Source organism: Ranitomeya variabilis, chromosome 1 (assembly GCF_051348905.1).
Source record: "Ranitomeya variabilis isolate aRanVar5 chromosome 1, aRanVar5.hap1, whole genome shotgun sequence".
Taxonomy (NCBI): Eukaryota; Metazoa; Chordata; class Amphibia; order Anura; family Dendrobatidae; genus Ranitomeya; species Ranitomeya variabilis.
This window is the reverse complement of record NC_135232.1, coordinates 251,008,553-251,029,684: the sequence shown is the minus strand read 5'-3', so window position 1 is coordinate 251,029,684 and position 21,132 is coordinate 251,008,553. Positions and strand designations below refer to the sequence as shown.

At 44.0% G+C, this 21,132-nt stretch overlaps 1 protein-coding gene across 2 annotated transcripts in view; it reads right to left on the bottom strand.

Moving 5' to 3' along the window:
- Window positions 1-911: 911 nt before the first annotated feature.
- EP400 (E1A binding protein p400) overlaps window positions 912-21,132 on the bottom strand; it is a 306,993-nt gene continuing 286,772 nt past the window's right edge. For both annotated transcript variants that reach the window (XM_077293325.1, XM_077293326.1), the window contains exons 50-52: window positions 20,791-20,955; window positions 10,893-10,970; window positions 912-2,124 (exon numbers count right to left, since the gene is read on the bottom strand). In XM_077293325.1, coding sequence (XP_077149440.1) covers window positions 1,852-2,124; window positions 10,893-10,970; window positions 20,791-20,955 — 516 coding nt within the window. In that variant the 3' untranslated portion in view covers window positions 912-1,851. The remainder of the gene's footprint in view (window positions 2,125-10,892; window positions 10,971-20,790; window positions 20,956-21,132) is intronic.

Sequence of the window (21,132 nt, the reverse complement as noted above, 5' to 3'; positions counted from 1 at the left end):
AATGGTAACCAGGGTAAATATCGGGTTACTAAGCGCGGCCTTGCACTTAGTAACCCGATGTTTACCCTGGTTACCCGGGTGCTGCAGGGGGACTTCGGCATCGTTGAAGACAGTTTCAACGATGCCGAAGTCGTTCCCCTGATCGTTGGTCGCTGGAGAGAGCTGTCTGTGTGACAGCTCCCCAGCGACCACACAACGACTTACCAACGATCACGGCCAGGTCGTATCGCTGGTCGTGATGGTTGGTAAGTCGTTTAGTGTAACCGTACCTTAAGTTTGCCCCCTGAGAAAGTAGTTGACCAATGATGAGAAAAAAAAAAATAGTGTCATCCAAGAAAACAGTGGACAAATCAATGACTGTCTATTTTTACAGTATCACTAAAACTGGAACAAGTGCATAACAGTATTAAAGGCAGCTTTTAAATTCACCAATGATCTACTGCATAAATAGTCAATAAATCACATTTATCAAAAATGAGCAAAAACACACAAACTCACACAGACAATATACTTTGTTTAAAAAAAAAAAATTCTTACAAAAAAAAATTAAAATGGCAGGATCAAAGTGTATACAATTTTAAGCAATGATGTTCACATTAAGATCTTCATCTTGGTTCTTTGGAAGGGTGCAAGTGAAAATCTGATAAGTCTTTGGACCCAGTGTCCTTTTTTATATACCTGATGGTTAACTTCGAAAAGAAGGTACTGTGCAAGCAGAGAGCCCTAAAATTGCAGCTGGGCACCTGCAGTTGTATGACTGCTGATAAAACTGGATGATGCCCATTGCTACACCAACCAATAAAGGAAGGAGAGAAGGGGAAAATAAAAAGGAAAAACTTGGATGAAACATACACAAGATGACATTCTACAATAAGTCTGGTCATAATCTTCTCATGATCCGAGTTATAATATCTGTTACTAAAACTAAATTTATTCTGTACAAAAACAAAAAATACACAGCTGCAGGTTGGTACGCATGTTAAGAAAATATTGGTATAAATTACATTTAAACATATTAGTAGACATGGAATTGTGCACTGAAAAGCAGAGGTTTCATAACTTCTAGTTAATAAAAAATTATGTTCGTTTGTCAAACTTATCCAGAGCATTGAGTCGCTTCTTTATCCAGCAGTAAAAGGCATAATATTGTAAATACATTTTTTAGAAAGTCACGATGTAGACCATTTATTAATGTTTGTACAAAAATAGGCAACATACCCAAGCTCTATATTTTAACCTGATTTTAAGAAACCTCTATATAATGAGGCTATGGGATGCAATCAAGAAAAAACACTTTTTTTTTTTTTTTTTGCTACTTTTCATTTAGCACTTTGATGTTTTTTGCATTTACACCCGCAAAGGCCACATGTGTAAAACCTGTTATTCCAGTTATGGCTTTTTCCCCCTCTATAAAAAAACAGATGGGTGTGCACTCCTTTCTGACTTTATGGGTCATGTGTACATAACTCCCAAAACATTCATATACACAGATGTAGGTTATGAGCAAGCACTTTACAATAAACTGTGCCATTATGGTTACTGATTAAAATTTGTTCATACAGTAATAGTTGTTAACTTAAAGTCTGCTGTCTCAAGTCACCCCCTCTGCTAATGTTTACCAGATGCAACCAAGAGGTAAAGAGACCAACTTGATCCAATTCAGTTAAAGTTAAGCAGACGACTAAAGTGGGCCAATCTTGTAGAATACAACATTTGTCCAGCTTTTTCTTCAAAGCAGAGTATTTACTGGTCCTTATAATGGGAATTTTAAAGAGTCATCCGTGAGTCATTCTGCAAGGCATTCCAAGAAAAAGGCTCTGGAGCTAGAATCCATTACTCGTCCAAAGATATTCAGCTTGGTTTGGTTGGGGCTTTGATCCTGACAGTCTGGGTTCGGACTTGCAACTTCGCTTGCTGGTTCTGGGCATCAGCAACAACTGATATAGGTACTGTACTTTGACTGGCTGGAGACTGGAGCTGTGGTGAAGCAGCAGCTGCCATAACTTGTTGCTGAAGAAGCTTCTGTTGCACTACGTGAGCTGCAGCTGAACCAGCGGGTATCACCTGCACGTGCTGAGGTCCTGCCGCGGTTGCTTGGGTCAAAGTCACAGTCTGTGGTTGGATCTGTAGCAAAAACAAAATTAAACGTAAAAATAAATTCTAACCACAAATTGAAAGACATAAAAAATAGAAATGTAAATATAGTATTAAAAGTTAAAAATAATGCTGGACTTCAGTGAAAAAGGGTCTGGTAGAGAAGGAAATTTATCTCCTCTTATCTAGCCATTGCTGTACTCATTCTAAATCCTTTCACCCCGAAGCCTGTTTTCACCTTCATGACTCAGCCAATTTTATTCAATTCTGACCAGTGTTAGTTAATGTGGCAATAATTCTGGAACACTTCATTAGATCTGACTGATTCGGAGACAGTTTTCTCGTGACATATTATACTTCATGGTAGTGGTAACATTTCTTTGGTATGACTTACGACTATTTGTAAACAAAAAAAAATAAAAATTGGAAATTTGGCTAAAATTTAGCAAATTTTACAAATTTTCAAATGTTTAATTTTTATGCATTTAAATCATAGTTATATCACACAAAAAACGTAATAAATAACATTTCCCATATGTCTACTTTACGTCAGCACAATTTTTTAAACTTTTTTTTCCCGGAATTTACAAGGGTTAACCCCTTCATGACCCAGCCTATTTTGACCTTAATGACCTGGCCGTTTTTTGCAATTCTGACCAGTGTCCCTTTATGAGGTAATAACTCAGGAACGCTTCAACGGATCCTAGCGGTTCTGAGATTGTTTTTTCGTGACATATTGGGCTTCATGTTACTGGTAAATTTAGGTCGATAATTTCTGCGTTTATTTGTGAAAAAAAAAACAGAAATTTGGCAAAAATTTCGCAATTTTCACATTTTGAATTTTTATTCTGTGAAACCAGAGAGATATGTGACACAAAATAGCTAATAAATAACATTTCCCACATGTCTACTTTACATCAGCACAATTTTGCAAACAAAATTTTTTTTTGCTAGGAAGTTATAAGGGTTAAAACTTGACCAGTGATTTCTAATTTTTACAACAAAATTTACAAAACCATTTTTTTTTAGGGACCACCTCACATTTTAAGTCAGTTTGAGGGTTCTATATGGCTTAAAATACCCAAAAGTGACACCATTCTAAAAACTGCACCCCTCAAGGTGCTCAAAACCACATTCAAGAAGTTTATTAACCCTTCAGGTGTTTCACAGCAGCAGAAGCAACATGGAAGGAAAAAATGAACATTTAACTTTTTAGGCACAAAAATGATCTTTTAGCAACAATTTTTGTATTTTCCCAAGGGTAAAAAGAGAAACTGGACCACGAAAGTTGTTGTCCAATTTGTCCTGAGTACGCTGATACCTCATATGTGGGGGTAAACCACTGTTTGGGCGCACGGCAGGGCTCGGAAGGGAAGGAGCGCCATTTGACTTTTTGAATGAAAAATTTGCTCCAATCTTTAGCGGACACCATGTCGCGTTTGGAGAGCCCCCTTGTGCCTAAAACATTGGAGCTCCCCCACAAGTGACCCCATTTTGGAAACTAGACGCCACAAGGAACTTATCTAGATGCATAGTGAGCACTTTAAACCCTCATGTGCTTCACAAATTGATCCGTAAAAATGAAAATGTCCTTTTTTTTTTTTTCACAAAAAAATTCTTTTAGCCTTAATTTTTTCATTTTCACATGGGCAACAGGATAAAATGGATCCTAAAATTTGTTGATCAATTTCTCCTGAGTACGCCGATACCTCATATGTGGGGGTAAACCACTGTTTGGGCGCACTGCAAGGCTCGGAAGGGAAGGCGCGCCATTTGACTTTTTGAATGGAAAATTAGCTCCAATCGTTAGCGGACACCATGTCACGTTTGTAGAGCCCCTGTGTGCCTAAACATTGGAGCTCCCCCACAAGTGACCCCATTTTGGAAACGAGACCCCCCAAGGAACTTATCTAGATGCATAGTGAGCACTTTAAACCCCCAGGTGCTTCACAGAAGTTTATAACGCAGAGCCGTGAAAATAAAAAATTATTTTTCTTTCCTCAAAAATGATTTTTTAGCCCAGAATTTTTTATTTTCCCAAGGGTAACAGGAGAAATTGGACCCCAAATGCTGTTGTCCAGTTTGTCCTGAGTACGCTGATACCCCATATGTGGGGGGTAAACCACTGTTTGGGCGCACGGCAGGGCTCGGAAGGGAAGGCACGCCATTTGGCTTTTTGAATGGAAAATTAGCTCCAATCATTAGCGGACACCATGTCGCGTTTGGAGAGCCCCTGTGTGCCTAAACATTGGAGCTCCCCCACAAGAGACCCCATTTTGGAAACTAGACCCTCAAAGGAACTTATCTCGATCTGTGGTGAGCACTTTGAACCCCCCAAGTGCTTCACAGAAGTTTATAACGCAGAGCCATGAAAATAAAAATGATATTTTTCTTTCCTCAAAACTAATTTTTTAGCCCGCAATTTTTTATTTTCCCAAGGGTAACATGAGAAATTTGACCCCAAGAGTTGTTGTCCAGTTTCTCCAGAGTACGCTGATACCCCATATGTGGGGGTAAACCACTGTTTGGGCACATGCCGGGGCTCGGAAGTGAAGTAGTGACGTTTTGAAGTGCAGACATTGATGGAATGATCTGCGGGCGTCACGTTGCGTTTGCAGAGCCCCTGATGTGTCTAAACAGTAGAAACTCCCCACAAGTGACCCCATTTTGGAAACTAGACCCCCAAAGGAACTTATCTAGATGTGTGGTGAGCACTTTGAACCCCCAAGTGCTTCACAGAAGTTTATAACGCAGAGCCGTGAAAATAAAAAATAATTTTTCTTTCCTCAAAACTAATTTTTTAGCCAGCAATTTTTTATTTTCCCAAGGGTTATAGGAGAAATTGGACCCCAAAAGTTGTTGTCCATTTTCTCCTGAGTACGCTGGTACCCCATATGTGGGGGTAAACCACTGTTTGGGCACACGTCGGGGCTCGGAAGGGAGAGAGCACCATTTGACTTTTTCAACGCAAGATTGGCTCGAATCAATGGTGGCGCCATGTCGCGTTTGGAGACCCCCTGATGTGCCTAAACAGTGGAAACCCCTCAATTCTAACTCCAACACTAACCCCAACACACCCCTAACCCTAATCCCAACCCTAACCACAACCCTAACCCCAACACACCCCTAACCCTAGTCTTAACCCTAATTCCAACCCTAACCTTAAGGCTATGTGCCCACGATGCGGATTTGTGTGCAGATTTTTCGCACCGTTTTTGAAAAATCTGCAGGTAAAACGCACTGCGCTTTACCTTCGGATTTACAGCGGATTTCCAGTGTTTTTTTGTGTGGATTTCACCTGCGGATTCCTATTATGGAGCAGGTGTAAAACGCTGTGGAATCCGCACAAAGAATTGACATGCTGCGGAAAATACAACGCAGCGTTTCCACGCTGTATTTTCCGCACCATGGGCACAGCGGATTTGGTTTTCCATAGGTTTACGTGGTACTGTAAACGTGATGGAAAACTGCTACGAATCCGCAGCGACCAATCGGCTGCGCATCCGCAGCCAAATCCGCACCGTGTGCACATAGCCTAATTCTAACCCTAAGTGCAACCCTAGCCCTAAGTGCAACCCTAGCCCTTAGTGCAACCCTAGCCCTAAGGGCAACCCTAGCCCTAAGTGCAACCCTAGCCCTAAGTGCAACCCTAGCCCTAAGTGCAACCCTAGCCCTAAGTGCAACCCTAACCGCAACCCTAACCCTAAGTGCAACCCTAACCCTAAGTGCAACCCTAGCCCTAAGTGCAACCCTAACCGCAACCCTAATCCTAAGTGCAACCCTAAGTGCAACCCTAACCCTAAGTGCAACCCTAACCCTACCCCTAACCCTAATCCTAACGGAAAAACAAAAATAAATATATTTTCTGTATTTTATTATTGTCCCTACCTATGGGGGTGATAAAGGGGGGGTTTATGTACTATTTTTTTTATTTTGATCGCTGTGATAGAACCTATCACAGCGATCAAAATGTACAGCCATTTTCCAAGATGGCGGCGCCCATGCGAGAAGACCGAGGACACCGGGACTAGGTAAGTATGGGGGGGGTGCAATCGGACAGTGGGGGGGCGGAGGGGAGGATCGGAGGGGAGAGGAAGGCGCTTAGGACAGGATGGAGGGGTAGGGAACACTGACGGCGGCTGCAGATCGCCGCCGTCAGTCGGTTGGGGGGGCCAGATCGGGGTCTCCAGCCATGGCCGATGCTATTGCAGCATCGGCCATGGCTGGATTGTAATATTTCACCAATTTTCGTAGGTGAAATATTACAGATTGCTCTGATTGGCTGTTGAAAGTGAAACAGCCAATCAGAGCAATCATAGCCACGGGGGGCGAAGCCACCCCCCCCTGGGCTGAAGTACCACTCCCCCTGTTCCTGTAGGTCAGATGAAATTGGAGTTAACCCTTTCACCCGGCCTGCAGGAACGTGATCATTCTGTGACACAGCATATGCGTCACAGGTCGGATTGGCACCGACTTTCATGACGCATACGCTGTGTCACAGGTCGGGAAGGGGTTAAAAGTGTTTTCTAATTTTTCAACAAAATTTACAAAACCATTTTTTTTTTAGGGACCATATCACAGTTTAAGTGACTTTGAGGAGCCTATATGCCAGAGAATACACAAAAGTGGCACCATTCTAAAAACTGCACCCCTCGAGGAGGTCAAAACCACCATCAAGAAGTTTATTAAACCTTCAGGTGCTTCGCAGGAATTATTGGAATGTGGAAGAAAAAAATAAACATTTAAGTTAAAAAAAAAAAAAAAAAAAAATCCTTTAGACCCAATTGTTTTATTTTACTTTCACAAAGGTAACAAGAGAAAATGGACCCCAAAATTTGTTGGGCAATATCTTGTACACAGATACTCCATAAGTGAACCCATTTTACAAGCACCTCTCAATGAATTCATCTACAGGTGTAGTGATCATATTATTGACACCACAAGTGTGTCACAGAATTTTATATCATTGGGCAGAGAAAAAAAAAAGGAATTACAATTTTACCACCAAAATTTTGTGTTTGCCCCAGATTTTACATTTTCATACTGGGAAATGGGTAAAAATGGCACCAAAATGTGTCCAAGAATGTCTGCTGAATGTAGAAATACCCCATATGTGGCTGTACAGTACTGCTTAATGGAGCGCTATTTGCCTCTGAAGCACAAATTTTCCTAGAATAGTTTGCAGACTTCATATACAGAGTTGCTACAGTTGAAACCAGAAGTGCACAATTGTTTTCCCGATATCTTGGCTGATTTCTTTTCACTTTCACATGATGTTACACAAAGAAGCAGTGTTTTAGGCTACTTTCACACTAGCGTCGGGCCGACGTTCCCGACGCTAGCGTTGTCTCCGCTGCACAACGGGGGCAGCGGATGCATTTTTCCAGCGCATCCGCTGCCCCATTGTGAGGTGCGGGGAGGTGGGGGCGGAGTTCCGGCAAGCAACGTTTTTTGCTCCCGACGCTCCGCCACTGCACGACGCATCCGTCGCACGACGGGTGCGACGTGTGGCAATCCGTCACAATGCGTCGCTTAATGTTAATCAATGGTGAAAAAACGAAAAAACGCATCCTGCAAACACTTTTGCAGGATGCGTTTTTTAGGCAAAACGACGCATTGTGACGGAATGCAGTTAACGCTAGAGTGAAAGTAGCCTAAGGTGTGCATTAAAAGACATCCACAGGTGTGTCTCTAACTCAGATGTTGCAAAAAAAAACTATCACAAGCTGCCAAACACATGACCTCATCATATAGGCAGTCCAGAATAGTTTAAAGGCATAGTAATCTTAGGCTACTTTCACACTAGCGTCGGGCTCGGCCCGTCGCGGTGCGTCGGGCCGAGGTCCCCGACGCTAGCGTTGTCTCCGCCGCACAACGGGGGCAGCGGATGCATTTTTCCAGCGCATCCGCTGCCCCATTGTGAGGTGCGGGGAGGTGGGGGCGGAGTTCCTGCCGCGCATGCGCGGTCAGAAAAAGGGGACCGTCGGGAGCAAAAAACGTTACATGTAACGTTTTTTGCTCCCGACGGTCCGCCACAGCACGGTGCAACCGTCGCACGACGGTTGCGACGTGTGGCAATGCGTCGCAAATGCGTCGCTAATGTTAGTCAATGCAGAAAAAACGCATCCTGCAAGCACTTTTGCAGGATGAGTTTTTTCGGCAAAACGACGCATTTGCGACGTATTGCAGTTAACGCTAGTGTGAAAGTAGCCTTAGTGTATGTAAACGTTTGCTTTGCAGTAAATATTAAAAATGCCTTAAAGCATTCTCTTTCTGACATTTGGCAAAAATTAATAATTATGGTAATCCTAAATTGACCTAAAACAGGAAAGGTTTATTTTTATTTCATTTTAGATGTTGAGAAAAACATGCATATGTATATAGTGTATGTAAACTTCTGGTTTCAACTATAAGTGCTAGAAAAGCAGAATCTCCCCTCAAGTGACCTCAATTTGGAAATCATACCCCTTTGGGAATTTATCTACAGGTATTTTGACAAATTTGACTCCATGGGTGTTTTCCAGAAACAAGCAGTAGTAGAGGATGTTGCTGAGGAAATATTGCAAACTGCCATTGTAGTGGCCAATACGTTGTAGTGACCAGCTCATGCTTCTGGAGACAGTCCGTAATTAGACGAGCTCTCGTCGCTACAGAAATGCCAAACGCGGATGCTAAAGGTGGCTTAGATACACACTGGGGCTCAGAAGGAAGTGGGGGTTTTGGATTTGGGAGCGCAGAATTTGCTGAATTTCTTTTGATGGGCGAAGAGCCATTTCCTTTTTCCAGAGCCTTTGAAAATCCAGTAAAGTGGAAGCCTTCTATATTTCCATTGGGTGCTCCCATCAGAGAAAATTCTGCCCCAGCTGCAGTTTGGTTAAATAATAAAATAAAACATAGTACTCACCTTCCCTGGGTCCATTAAAAAGTCTCCTTTGCTACTCACATGTCTGGCATTAGCTGCAGTGTGGAAATCAGAGAACTTGGTGCTCATGGAGATGGAAGGCTCCCTTCAGAGCCGCTGAGCTCACTGATTAGCTTTAGATGGAGCTCTAACATCAAGTTGGCAGCCAGAGACTGGGAGCGAAGATGAGTCTCACTGATGGACTTGGGGACGGCGAGTACAATGTGGTTTAACAAACAGCAGCTGGAGCACGACATTAACCCCTTTCTGACCTCGGACGGGATAGTACGTCCGAGGTCAGAACCCCCGCTTTGATGCGGGCTCCGGCAGTGAGCCCGCATCAAAGCCGGGACATGTCAGCTGTTTTGAACAGCTGACATGTGCCCGTAATAGGCGCGGGCAGAATCGCGATCTGCCCGCGCCTATTAACTAGTTAAATGCCGCTGTCAAACGCAGACAGCGGCATTTAACTACCACATCCGGCCGGGCGGCCGGAAATGATGGCATCGCCGACCCCCGTCACATGATCGGAGGTCGGCGATGCTTCTCCATTGTAACCATAGAGGTCCTTGAGACCTCTATGGTTACAGATCCCCGGCAGCTGTGAACGCCACCCTGTGGTCGGCGCTCACAGCACACCTGATTTTCTGCTACATAGCAGCGAACAGCAGATCGCTGCTATGTAGCAGAGGCGATCGTGCTGTGCCTGCTTCTAGCCTCCCATGGAGGCTATTGAAGCATGGCAAAAGTAAAAAAAAAAAGTTAAAAAAAATGTGAAAAAATAAAAAAAAAACATAAAAGTTTAAATCACCCCCTTTCGCCCCAATCAAAATAAATCAATAAAAAAAAATAAAATCAAACCTACACATATTTGGTATCGCCGCTTTCAGAGTAGCCCGATCTATCAATAAAAAAAAAGCATTAACCTGATCGCTAAACGGCGTAGCGAGAAAAAAATTAGAAGCGCCAGAATTACGTTTTTTTGGTCGCCGCGACATTGCATTAAAATGCAATAACGGGCGATCAAAAGAACGTATCTGCACCAAAATGCTATCATTAAAAACATTAGCTCGGCACGCAAAAAATAAGCCCTCAACCGACCCCAGATCATGAAAAATGGAGACGCGACGAGTATCGGAAAATGGCGCAATTTTTTTTTTTTTTTTTTTTAGCAAAGTTTTGAATTTTTTTTCACCACTTAGGTAAAAAATAACCTAGTCATGTTAGGTGTCTATGAACTCGTACTGACCTGGAGAATCATAATGGCAGGTCAGTTTTAGCATTTAGTGAAGCTAGCAAAAAAGCCAAACAAAAAACAAGTGTGGGACTGCACTTTTTTTTGCAATTTCATCGCATTTGGAATTTTTTTCCCGCTTTCTAGTACACGACATGCTAAAACCAATTATGTCTTTCAAAAGTACAACTCGTCCCGCAAAAAATAAGCCCTCACATGGCCAAATTGACGGAAAAATAAAAAAGTTATGGCTCTGGGAAGGAGGGGAGTGAAAAACGAACACGGAAAAACAAAAAATCCCAAGGTCATGAAGGGGTTAAAAGGGAGCACGACAAAGCCATTTAATTTGTTCAGTTAGGTGCACTCTTCCATCTTCAGATATCTATCATTTTAAGAAATGCTACATCTGTACAGCCAACAGTATGCCTATACGAAAATAATTTAGGTCTGTAAAGAAAGATCTTCAAATAAAAAGCAGCAACTATGCAAAGTTTTATATTGTGAAATCACATTGGAACATGCAGTGAAGATTGATAAATCAGGTTCTTCAGACCACACATTCATTATTATATCACTATTGCCTAGGCTTCTTGTCAGAATTGAATTTGACAAGAAACATTGTACATTTAAAAGGTAACATATTTCATGCAAATCGTTTCTCACCTGCTGTGATGCCGATACCACCTGCTGGAGTGTAGCAATTGCTGCTTGCTGCTGGACCACCTGAGGGAGTTTGGCAACCTTAAAAAGTTACATGAAAAGAGGAATCAAACACTAAGTTCTCGCTTGCAGAATGTAATATAAATTGGAAATATACTCCTTTATAGCGTTGTTTTTTTTCTGATGCCTTTCCTAACTTACAGGTCTCTTCTGTAACACAAGGTTTAGCATTATAGTAAAATAGTTAATTAGAACTATACTATTAAGATAAAGTAAATCATAATCATGGGAAAGCAGATCATAATTATCTGATGCAATGATATATACAAAAAACATTAATAAACATAATTAAACAGTAACTAAACTTCCGTTAATTATATAGTACTGTATAGCATAGCCCATGCAAAGATTTTCACTTTTGAAAATGAGTCTGAACACCTCTGTCCGAGCGCTCCTACACACAAGCTAACCTCTCTACCCCGTGATTTGATCAAATCAGTAGAGGTCTTAGGGCCCAGAGCCAAACTGCTTCACAGGGCTTTTATCCCTTTTAAAACATGGAATGTTTGTGCTTTTGCTTTTCCTCCACTTCAAGAGTCACAGAGCTTTATTTTTCCATGGACATACCTATATGACCGCTTTTTTTTGTAGAACAATTTTTTGTGTTGAATGCCAACTCATTTTATCATATACTCTACTGAAAAATATTCCAAGTGAGGAGAAATTATGAAAAAAACAAAAAAACACGCAATTCAACTATTGCGTTTTGAGTTTTGTTTTTACAGTGTTCAATGTGTGTTAAAAATTACCAGAAAATATGATTCTCCAGAACAGTTAATTTACTGAAATACCAAAAGGCGTATAGGTTTTTTTTTATAAATACAATACTTAAAAAAAAAATAAAAAAAAAAATAAATATATATATATATATATATATATATATATATATATATATATATATATATATATATATATATAGTGAATTCTGTAACAAAACAAACAAAAAAAAAGAACCTTTGTAGCCATTTTATGAGATTTGTAACTTATTCTTTTGCTGGTGGACTGCTGATAGTTTTTTTTGTAATATGACAATGTTCGGCATTACAACTGTCTTACACCGGTCACCATATCAGACAAATACAGCAACACACGACGGCTGTGGCGTCGGTAAGCCAAACCACGGACTCAGACTCCTCAATTTTCCTGACTTCCAACTCTGACTCACTGGCTCACTACTGAGCATGTACATAAAGTTCAGCACAGTTTAACCTCCACTAAAAGCCAAGATCCTTAGGTCAGGAACAAAACAGACATTTATAGGACATTTCGTAACTTTTCAAAATTATTATGAAAACATTTACAGCATATTCTGCACTGAACTACTGAACAAAATTTATTTCATATTTTAGAAGTCGGAATTGGTCCATTTCATACCGACTCCAACTCCACCAAAATGGACACCGACTCAAGACTACACATCAGACACATGCAGCACACACAGACACATGCAGCACACACCACTCGCAGATCAGACACATGCAGCACACACCACTCACACATCAGACACATGCAGCACACACCACTCACACATCAGACACATGCAGCACACACCACTCACACATCAGACACATGCAGCACACACCAATCACACATCAGACACATGCAGCACACACCACTCACACATCAGACACATGCAGCACACACCACTCGCACATCAGACACATGCGACACACACCAATCACACATCAGACACATGCAGCACACACCAATCACACATCAGACACACCACTCACACATCAGACACATGCAGCATACACCACTCACACATCAGACACATGCAGCACACACCACTCACGCATAAGACACATGCAGCACACACCACTCACACAGATACTGTATTTTTCGGACTATAAAATGCACCGGACCATAAGACGCACCCCAAACCCCTGGCGACCATTTTCCTGGAAGTCATCGCATTGCAGTAATGGATGTGCAGGGGGGCTCCGTTCTTCACAAAATGCCGGTGGAATCTCCGCACCACAGAGCACCGCCGAACCTGCCACACCAGCCTGGGAAGGGAGTGTGATCAACGTCCTGCAGTGTTGGACCGCCACAGAATTGCTCGACTCCTGCTGCCGCCACACTACTTGTAAGTATATTCTGACAATAAGACGCATCCCCATTTTCTATAAAAAATTTTTGGGGAAAAAGTGCATCTTATAGTCTGAAAAATACATGCCGCACACATGTGATATTTTAATCACTAGAACATAAGACAGATATTGGAGTTTTCCCCTTAGTGACCACCAATAAGACTTAAAACTGACCTAAGATATAAGTGAATAGCAGCTCTGGATGGATGAAATAGCTAGCAACCTGCTGAATCAGCTACGATTGGTGCTGAGCATGACCATTTAATCCCTTAGATACTGTCGTTAATTTTGACTACAGCATCTAGATGGTTAAAAGTGTGGTAGCTCCCTCTTTAACCTCATTGGAACCCTGAGATCATGATTGTGTGGTCCTGATGGTTGCCATGGAAATTAGCAACATTTTTGTGGTAAAAATAACATTTTTCTTTCCCGTCATACCACATTGCATTAATTCCTGAAAAGCGTCTGAAGGGTTAATAAGCTACCTGACAGCAGTTTAGAATACGGTATGTTGAGGGGTGCGGTTATTAAAATGGTATAACATTATAACATTTGGAGTTTTCCCCAATATTTACAGATCAAAAGTTTGGACACACCTTCTCATTTAAACATTTTTCTGTATTTTCATGACTATGAAAATTGTACATTCACACTGAAGGCATCAAAACTATGAATTAACACATGTGGAATTATATACTTAACAAAAAAGCGTGAAACAACTGAAATTATGTCTTATATTCTAGGTTCCTCAAAGTAGCCACCTTTTGCTTTGATGACTGCTTTGCACACTCTTGACATTCTCTTGATTAACTTCAAGAGGTAGTCACCGGGAATGGTCTTCCAACATTCTTGAAGGAGTTCCCAGAGATGCTTAGCACTTGTTGGCCCTTTTGCCTTCACTCTGCGGTCCAGCTAACCCCAAACCATCTCGATTGGGTTCAGGTCTGGTGACTGTAGAGGCCAGGTCATCTGGCGTAGCACCCCATCACTCTCCTTCTTGGTCAAATAGCCCTTACACAGCCTGGAGGTGTGTTTAGGGTCATTGTCCTGTTGAAAAATAAATGATGGTCCAACAAAACGCAAACCGGATGGAATAGCATGCCGCTGCAAGATGCTGTGGTAGCCATGCTGGTTCAGTATGCCTTCAATTTTGAATAAATCCCCAACAGTGTCACCAGCAAAGCACCCCCACACCATCACACCACCTCCTCCATGCTTAATGGTGGGAACCAGGCATGTAGAGTCCATCCGTTCAACTTTTTTTGTGCGTCGCACAAAGACATGCTGTTTGGAACCAAAGATCTCAAATTTGGACTCATCAGACCAAAGCACAGATTTCCACTGGTCTAATGAACATTCCTTGCGTTCTTTAGCCCAAACAAATCACTTCTGCTTGTTGCCTGTCCTTAGCAGTGGTTTTCAAGCAGCTATTTTACCATGAAGGCCTGCTGCACAAAGTCTCCTCTTAACAGTACTTTGAAGCGGCTAGGCCCTTCCTATGCCCCTCCGGAAGCACGAATAGGGCATCTGACTTGCAGAAAGACGCCGTCCGCGAGACATATCTCCTAAGAGCTCTCACTAGATCCAGAGTGTGAAGAGCCTTCTCAATACGATGTACTGGTGCCAGACAGAATGAGGGCAAAACAATATCCTCGTTGAGATGGAAAGAAGAGACACTTTTTGGCAGAAAAGACGGAGACATTCTCAGAACCACCTTGTCTTGATGAAAAAAATCAGGAATGGAGCTTGGCATGACAGGGCCGCCAACTCCGAGACCTGCCTGACTGAAGTGACCGCGACTATGAAAGCTACTTTCCAAGAAAGAAAGGTTAGCAAAACATCCTGCAGCGGTTCAAAAGGGACCTCCTGTAAAACCCCGAGAACCAAATTAAGATCCCATGGTTGCAACGGCATTTTATAGGGAAGCATCACATGGGAAACTCCCTGACTGAATGTCTTCACCTGTAATTTTGTGGCAATCCTGCAGTGGAACAAAACAGATAAGGCTGAAATCTGCCACTTGAGCGAGCTAAGCGCAAGACCTGACTCAAATCTGGTCAGCAGGAACTTCAAGGTGGGAGGAATGAAAAACTCAAGAGGAGAGCATCCATGGTCCTTGCACCATGAGAAGGTGGTCTTCCAGGTGCATTGATAAATGCGCATAGACGTGGGTTTCCTAGCACTAATCATGGTGGAGATCACTTGAGAGAATCCTGCTTGAACTAGAACCCAGGATTCAATGGCCACACCATTAGACACAGGGCCCTGGCGTTCTGGTGGTAAATAGGGCCCTGGCGTTCTGGTGGTAAATAGGGCCCTGGGAAAGCAGATCTGGGCATTCCGGAACTCGCCAGGAGTTGAACTAGCTCCGCCTACCACACCCTGTACGGCAGTCCGGCGCGACCAGGAGGTAAGGGGAGCAGGGTAAATAGATACAGAAGCTGAAATTGATGTCACGGAAGAACCAGTGCATCCACTCCTATGGCTACTGGGTCGTGGGACCGAGCTATGAACTCGGGAACCTTTGTGTTTAGCCTTGAGGCCATCAGATCCACATCCGGAGTCCCCCAGCGATGACAAATCTGCAGAAAGACCTCCGGATGAAGAGACCACTCTCCCAAGGCGAGGCCCTGGCACCTGAGGAAATCTGCCACCCAATTATCTACGCTCGGGATGTGAACCGCCGATATGGCTGAGCAGTTCCTCTCGGCCCAACGAAGAATGTGACCTACTTCGTGCATGGCTGTCCTGCGGTGGGTGCCCCCTGTTGGTTGATGTACGCCCCAGACGTGGAATTGTCGGATTGGATCCTGATGGGATGACCTGCCAGGAGATGATGAAAATGCAAAAGGGCTAATCTGATTGCCCGGATATCCGAAATGTTGATCGGCAGACGCAATTTTCGAGAAGACCAGCGTCCCTGTGCTGTGTGATGGTGGAAAACTGCACCCAAGCCACCAGCCAATATACTGCAAAGAAGGACCTCCCCTGATCCAGGGAAAACTTCAGCGTCCACCACCTGAGGGTCTGCCTGACCCGATGAGGCAGACGGAACAGACGGTCGAGAGAGAATGGATTCCTGTCCCAAGCCGTCAGAAGAGCATGTTGCAAAGGGCGGAGGTGTAGCTGCGCACATGGAACCGCCTCTATTGCTGCCACCATCTTGCCGGGAATCCACATAGTGAATCACATGAGTGAGGGAAAGAGCATCCGTGCTCCCTGTTGTAAGGCTAAATTCTTTTCTGGAGGGAGAATCACCAACCTGCGGGAAGTGTCCAGGATCATCCCCAAGAAGGAAATCTGCTGAGCAGGCACTGGAGAAGACTTTTTTAAGTTTATCTTCCAACACAGGCGAGAAAGTATATCCACCGTGATATTCGCGCACTCCTTGCAGGCCCGTTAGGACGGTCCTTTGATGAGCAGATAGTCTAGATACGGAAGCACCACCACACCCTGGGCGTGAAGAACGGCCATGACAGCGACCATGACCTTGGTGAAGACTCTGGGGGCGGTGGCAAGGCCAAAGGGCAAGGCTACAAACTGGAAGTGTTCCCCACAAACCGCGAAGCGTAGGAGTCTTTGGGGGGGGGGGGGGGATCAGGATGTGAAGGTAAGCATCCTGGATAGGAGTCTTTGGGGGGGGGATCGGGATGTGAAGGTAAGCATCCTGGATGTCGATGGATGCTGGGAACTCCCCTTTTTCCATCGAGGTGATGACTGAGCGGAGTGAATCCATTCTGAGATGTTGCACTGTCAAATTTGTTTAACAGTTTTAGGTCCAGTATGGGTCGCACTGTTCCGTCCTCCTTCGGAACCACAAATAGGTTCGAGTAAAAACCCTTGAACCTTTCGACTTGAGGGACCAGAATAATGACTCGTCCCTTCGGAGCGCATCCAAGGCTCTGAAAAAGGTTGTTGCCTTTGACTTGGGAAAAGACAGGAAAAAATGTGTTGAGGGAGAAAACTATTTTGTATCTGGAGGACACCAGGTCTCTGACCTACTCGTCGTGAATGACCAAGAGCCAGGCTTGGTGGAACGAAAGTAGACGGCCACCTACTTTGTCGGTGCCCACCAGATACCGTAACAAGTCATTGTGTGGAGGATCTAAAGGATCTGGCCCTTTTAGATCCAGACGGTTTTTGCCTGCTTTTCCAGGTACGATTAGGTCTATATGAGACCTGGGAACCTCTGTCCCTACGCGGGGACCGCCCTGATGTTGAAGAGAAAGTTGTAGAGGACCAGTTGGTTTTGCTGCGAAAGGGTCGGGCCCAAACCGGTTGTTGGCTCTGAAACGGCCGAATGGGCCTTTGCTGGGGAAGGAATTTACTCTTCCCTCCAGTAGCGTCGGATATAAGTCGGTCCAGCTTTTCTTTAAATAAGCGACCGCTCTGGTAAGGCAGAGAGGTTAATGACCTTTTGGAAGCAGAATCCGCTCGCCAATCTCTGAGTCATAGCACCCTCCTGATGGAGACGGCATTTGCTGCTGCCTGTGCGGCGCAATTGGCCACATCTAAAGAAGCGCTTACTACGAAATACCATGCCTGAGATATCTGGCTAGCGAGGCTTGCTGCCTCCAGGGGAAGATTACGGTTATGAATGGCTGCGGTTAAACTGTCTGCCCAAGCGACCATAGCCTTAGCCACCCAGGTCACGTCAAAAGATGGAAAGAGCGGTGCTCCAGAGGCCTCAAAGACTGACCGAGCAAGGTTGTCCATTTGACGGTCATGGGATTTTTGACTAAGGAAGAATCAGACAAGGATAGGAGCGTTTTGGATGCAAGACGCGATACAAGGGGTTCCACTGAAGGAGACCGTACCCAACCCTTCCTTTAATCAGGAGCAAAGGGATATCTCGACTCAATGGGCTTCTGACCTGTGAACTGTTTATCTGGTCGATCCCTATGTCTTTGGACAATGTTCTTAAATTCAGGGTGATTGCCAAACACCCTGTGTGGACGATTAGCCCTCTTAAAAGACACTACATGATCAGATATAGATTCCTCATCCACCCTCAGAGTCTTGTTAACTGACTCAATGAGGGAATCAAGTGTCTCCTGACAGTTCTGCGAGTCCTGGACTAAGGACGCATCAGTCATATTCTGAATCATGTTCACTGCGAACCTCTGGGGAGGGGGAGCGAGAAACTGAACTCGGGGACACCAAAGCACGAGCAAACTCGGGAGACGTGTCATGGGTCCTTTTTGTAGAACCCTGAGCACTATTAGATAGAGAACGACCCCTGCTGGTCGACGGTTCCCGACCGTCGCAGGGGACCTCCGCGGCCAGCAAACTGATGTCCTGACTTAAGGAGGGGTTCCGGAAAGAGTCTATTGCCTTGGCCAGGGAAGCCATAGACCGAGACATAAACGCAGCCCACTCAGGGGGACTAGGCTCACTGAGGTCGGTAGCGGAGGGGGGTGGCTCCTGGGCGCATGCCGGGTCAAAAGCCGTGCAGAATGGAGTACTCTGAGCTCGGGGCAAGGCAGTATTGTGATTGGTACATGAGGCAAAAAACACCGTTTTGTTAGCCTTTTTGGATGCCTTAGATTGAGACATAGTGTACCCTTGAAAGGATAGAGGGACTATGTGACCAGAGGAAAAAATGGGCACAGAAAGGGTTAAGCTGTCAGCTCGTGTCCCCAGGGAAGTTGTCAGTGTCCTCAAACCTGGCAGCACTTCTGTCAGCGCTGCTGTTATTGTCACCGCTGTCAGGAAACCGGCTCCGTATTCTCTCTGAGGTGCAGAAAGATGGCCGCCGAGAGCAGGAGGTGTCCTCTCGTGTAGAACGAGAAGCGCCAGAAGTGTGGGCGGCGCCGGCTGTGGTGGGCGGAGCTATGAAAACGTGGCCTAGGCCGGCTAGAAGCCGGGGACTAAATTTGTGAGACCTGCCGGAAATAAGCGCCGGCGCAAACAGATAGCCCAATAAAGCGATGTAAAAACGCAGAGACACCGCTTTCCCCAGGGACCAGGACCCCCTATCTGCGACAGGATGGTGCCAGCCGCAGTCATACTCACACAGGTGATGTAGCAGAGCTGGAGCTGCTGTGTTGTTGGTCGTGAGACTCCCCCCTCAGTCCACCATCCCCATAGCCGGGGGGGTGGAGAGGGACTTTCTGCCACCTTCCATCATTGGCTTTCAATCAGTGGTGATGCAGTGGGGGCTGCACGGACGCCATAGTGGGGGCCTCTGTATATCCTTTGTACAGGGCAGAATGTCCGGCTATAGGCCTGGCTCCAGGAGAGGATACATAAAGGCGACACTATGTTGTCGCCTGTTGCTGGTTTGGGGAGATCGGGACCGTGAAGGAACAGTCGCCCCTAAAGTGAGCTCAGGCATGGCACCCAACATTGCAGGAGAGGGTACGGGGAGGCGACACTCCACGTTCTCGTCTATTGATGATTCGGGGGAGATTGGAACCTTGAAAGGATCCGTCGCCTCTTCACTCCGTTAATTAAAAAATAAAAATTTACAGAAAAGAAAAAGTTTTCCCTCATAATTTTAACTAAAAGTCTAAACTTAGAAACAATATTGTACTTGAGCCAACAATGTTCAATATAATGTATAAAGCTTATAGCAAAAATCTACTATTATTGAGAAACTATTAATAATGGTAATAGGTCAAAAATTGCATCCACGATAGCTTCCGGTGGAAGACAAATGGCGACAACTGAAACCCTCACTAACTGAAGAACAATGGAGTGATGCTTTAGAAGCTGACACACCGGCTGAAAGTAATAAAACAATACAATTACATATTTTGCAACAATCTTATCTAACCCCATCCAAACTATATAAGTTTGGTAGATTATTCTCTGATAGCTGTCATAGATGTGGGGAATTGGGGGCGGATTTTTGGCATCTTATCTTGAACTGTGCAGTGATGGAGATATTGAAGTGAAGTGGTTATTACATTATCAAGAATAATTGGGGCACCGATTGATTGTGTGCCAGAACTGTGTGTGTTTGGAATATACTTAAGCAGCTGCTGTCTCCATCTTTTTCTGGCACTGCTCTGGTACCGATCTGCCATCTTGTGACCGTGGGAATGGTGACAAGCTCTCAATGGAAGTCTTTGAGAGCCTCGTTTTTATGTTGAGAAATGAACTCCAGGTCGCCCAGCAAACATTGGAGTGATCCAGCCAGTCACAACTAGCAGAAGATTACCGAAGCGGAACTGATAAAAGGTGAAGACAGCGGCTGCTGCTAAGTATAATACTAGGGGCAGGGAACATACATTAGTGGAATCACTCCAGAAGTAAAAATAAAACAAAAATACTGGAGTGGTGGAATTATACAGAGAAACAGACGTTCACTGTTTTGCCGTAAAAAATACCTGTTACCAGGTGTAAAGTGCTATTTTCAGCATTTATTTTATTCATGCTGCTCCCATTGAGACTACTAAAAAAAAACATCTCTAAAACCATACTGCGGATTAAAAACAACAAAACTGAAAAAAAAGACAAAGCTCAGGGGAGCAGCAGGAATAAAAGAGGAAAAAAATGACCAATTTTGACCCGGTGACAGGACCTCTTTAACAATGAAGCTATTTTCAGTTGTTGTCGTGTACAAATTGCACCCTTCAGCAAATCAGCATAGTTTTCAGTCGCATCTCAGCCGCAATGTGAATGAAGTATAAAACCAAGATGTGCTAAAAGTAAATCTGTAACCTATCACGTCTACAAGCAATGGCTGCCTGATTACACCATCCATGAAGTGATCCTGTAGGTTTATACACAGAGGCATTTACCTGTATTTGGGCTTGAACTTGCTGGGCTCCAGGTGCCTTTTGTGCCTGAGTTAAGGACGTTGTCAGGAATTGAGTTTTTATTGCTGGCTGGTTGGTGTAGGTGACTTTTTGCTGCTGTGATGCAGTGGACACTTGAGGTGTTGTTATCTGAAGGGAAAGGTAAGGCTGAGCATTAAAAGCCCAGGGAGAAAGCAGACAGGAAGAGATCAACGTAACTGTCATTAAAAAATACAAAATACATTACTGTATATTAGTGCTATAACACTGTTAGTATGTTACGGCACAGTCTTAATATTATATATATAAAAAAAAATAATATTGACCACTGGGTTACATCTGAAA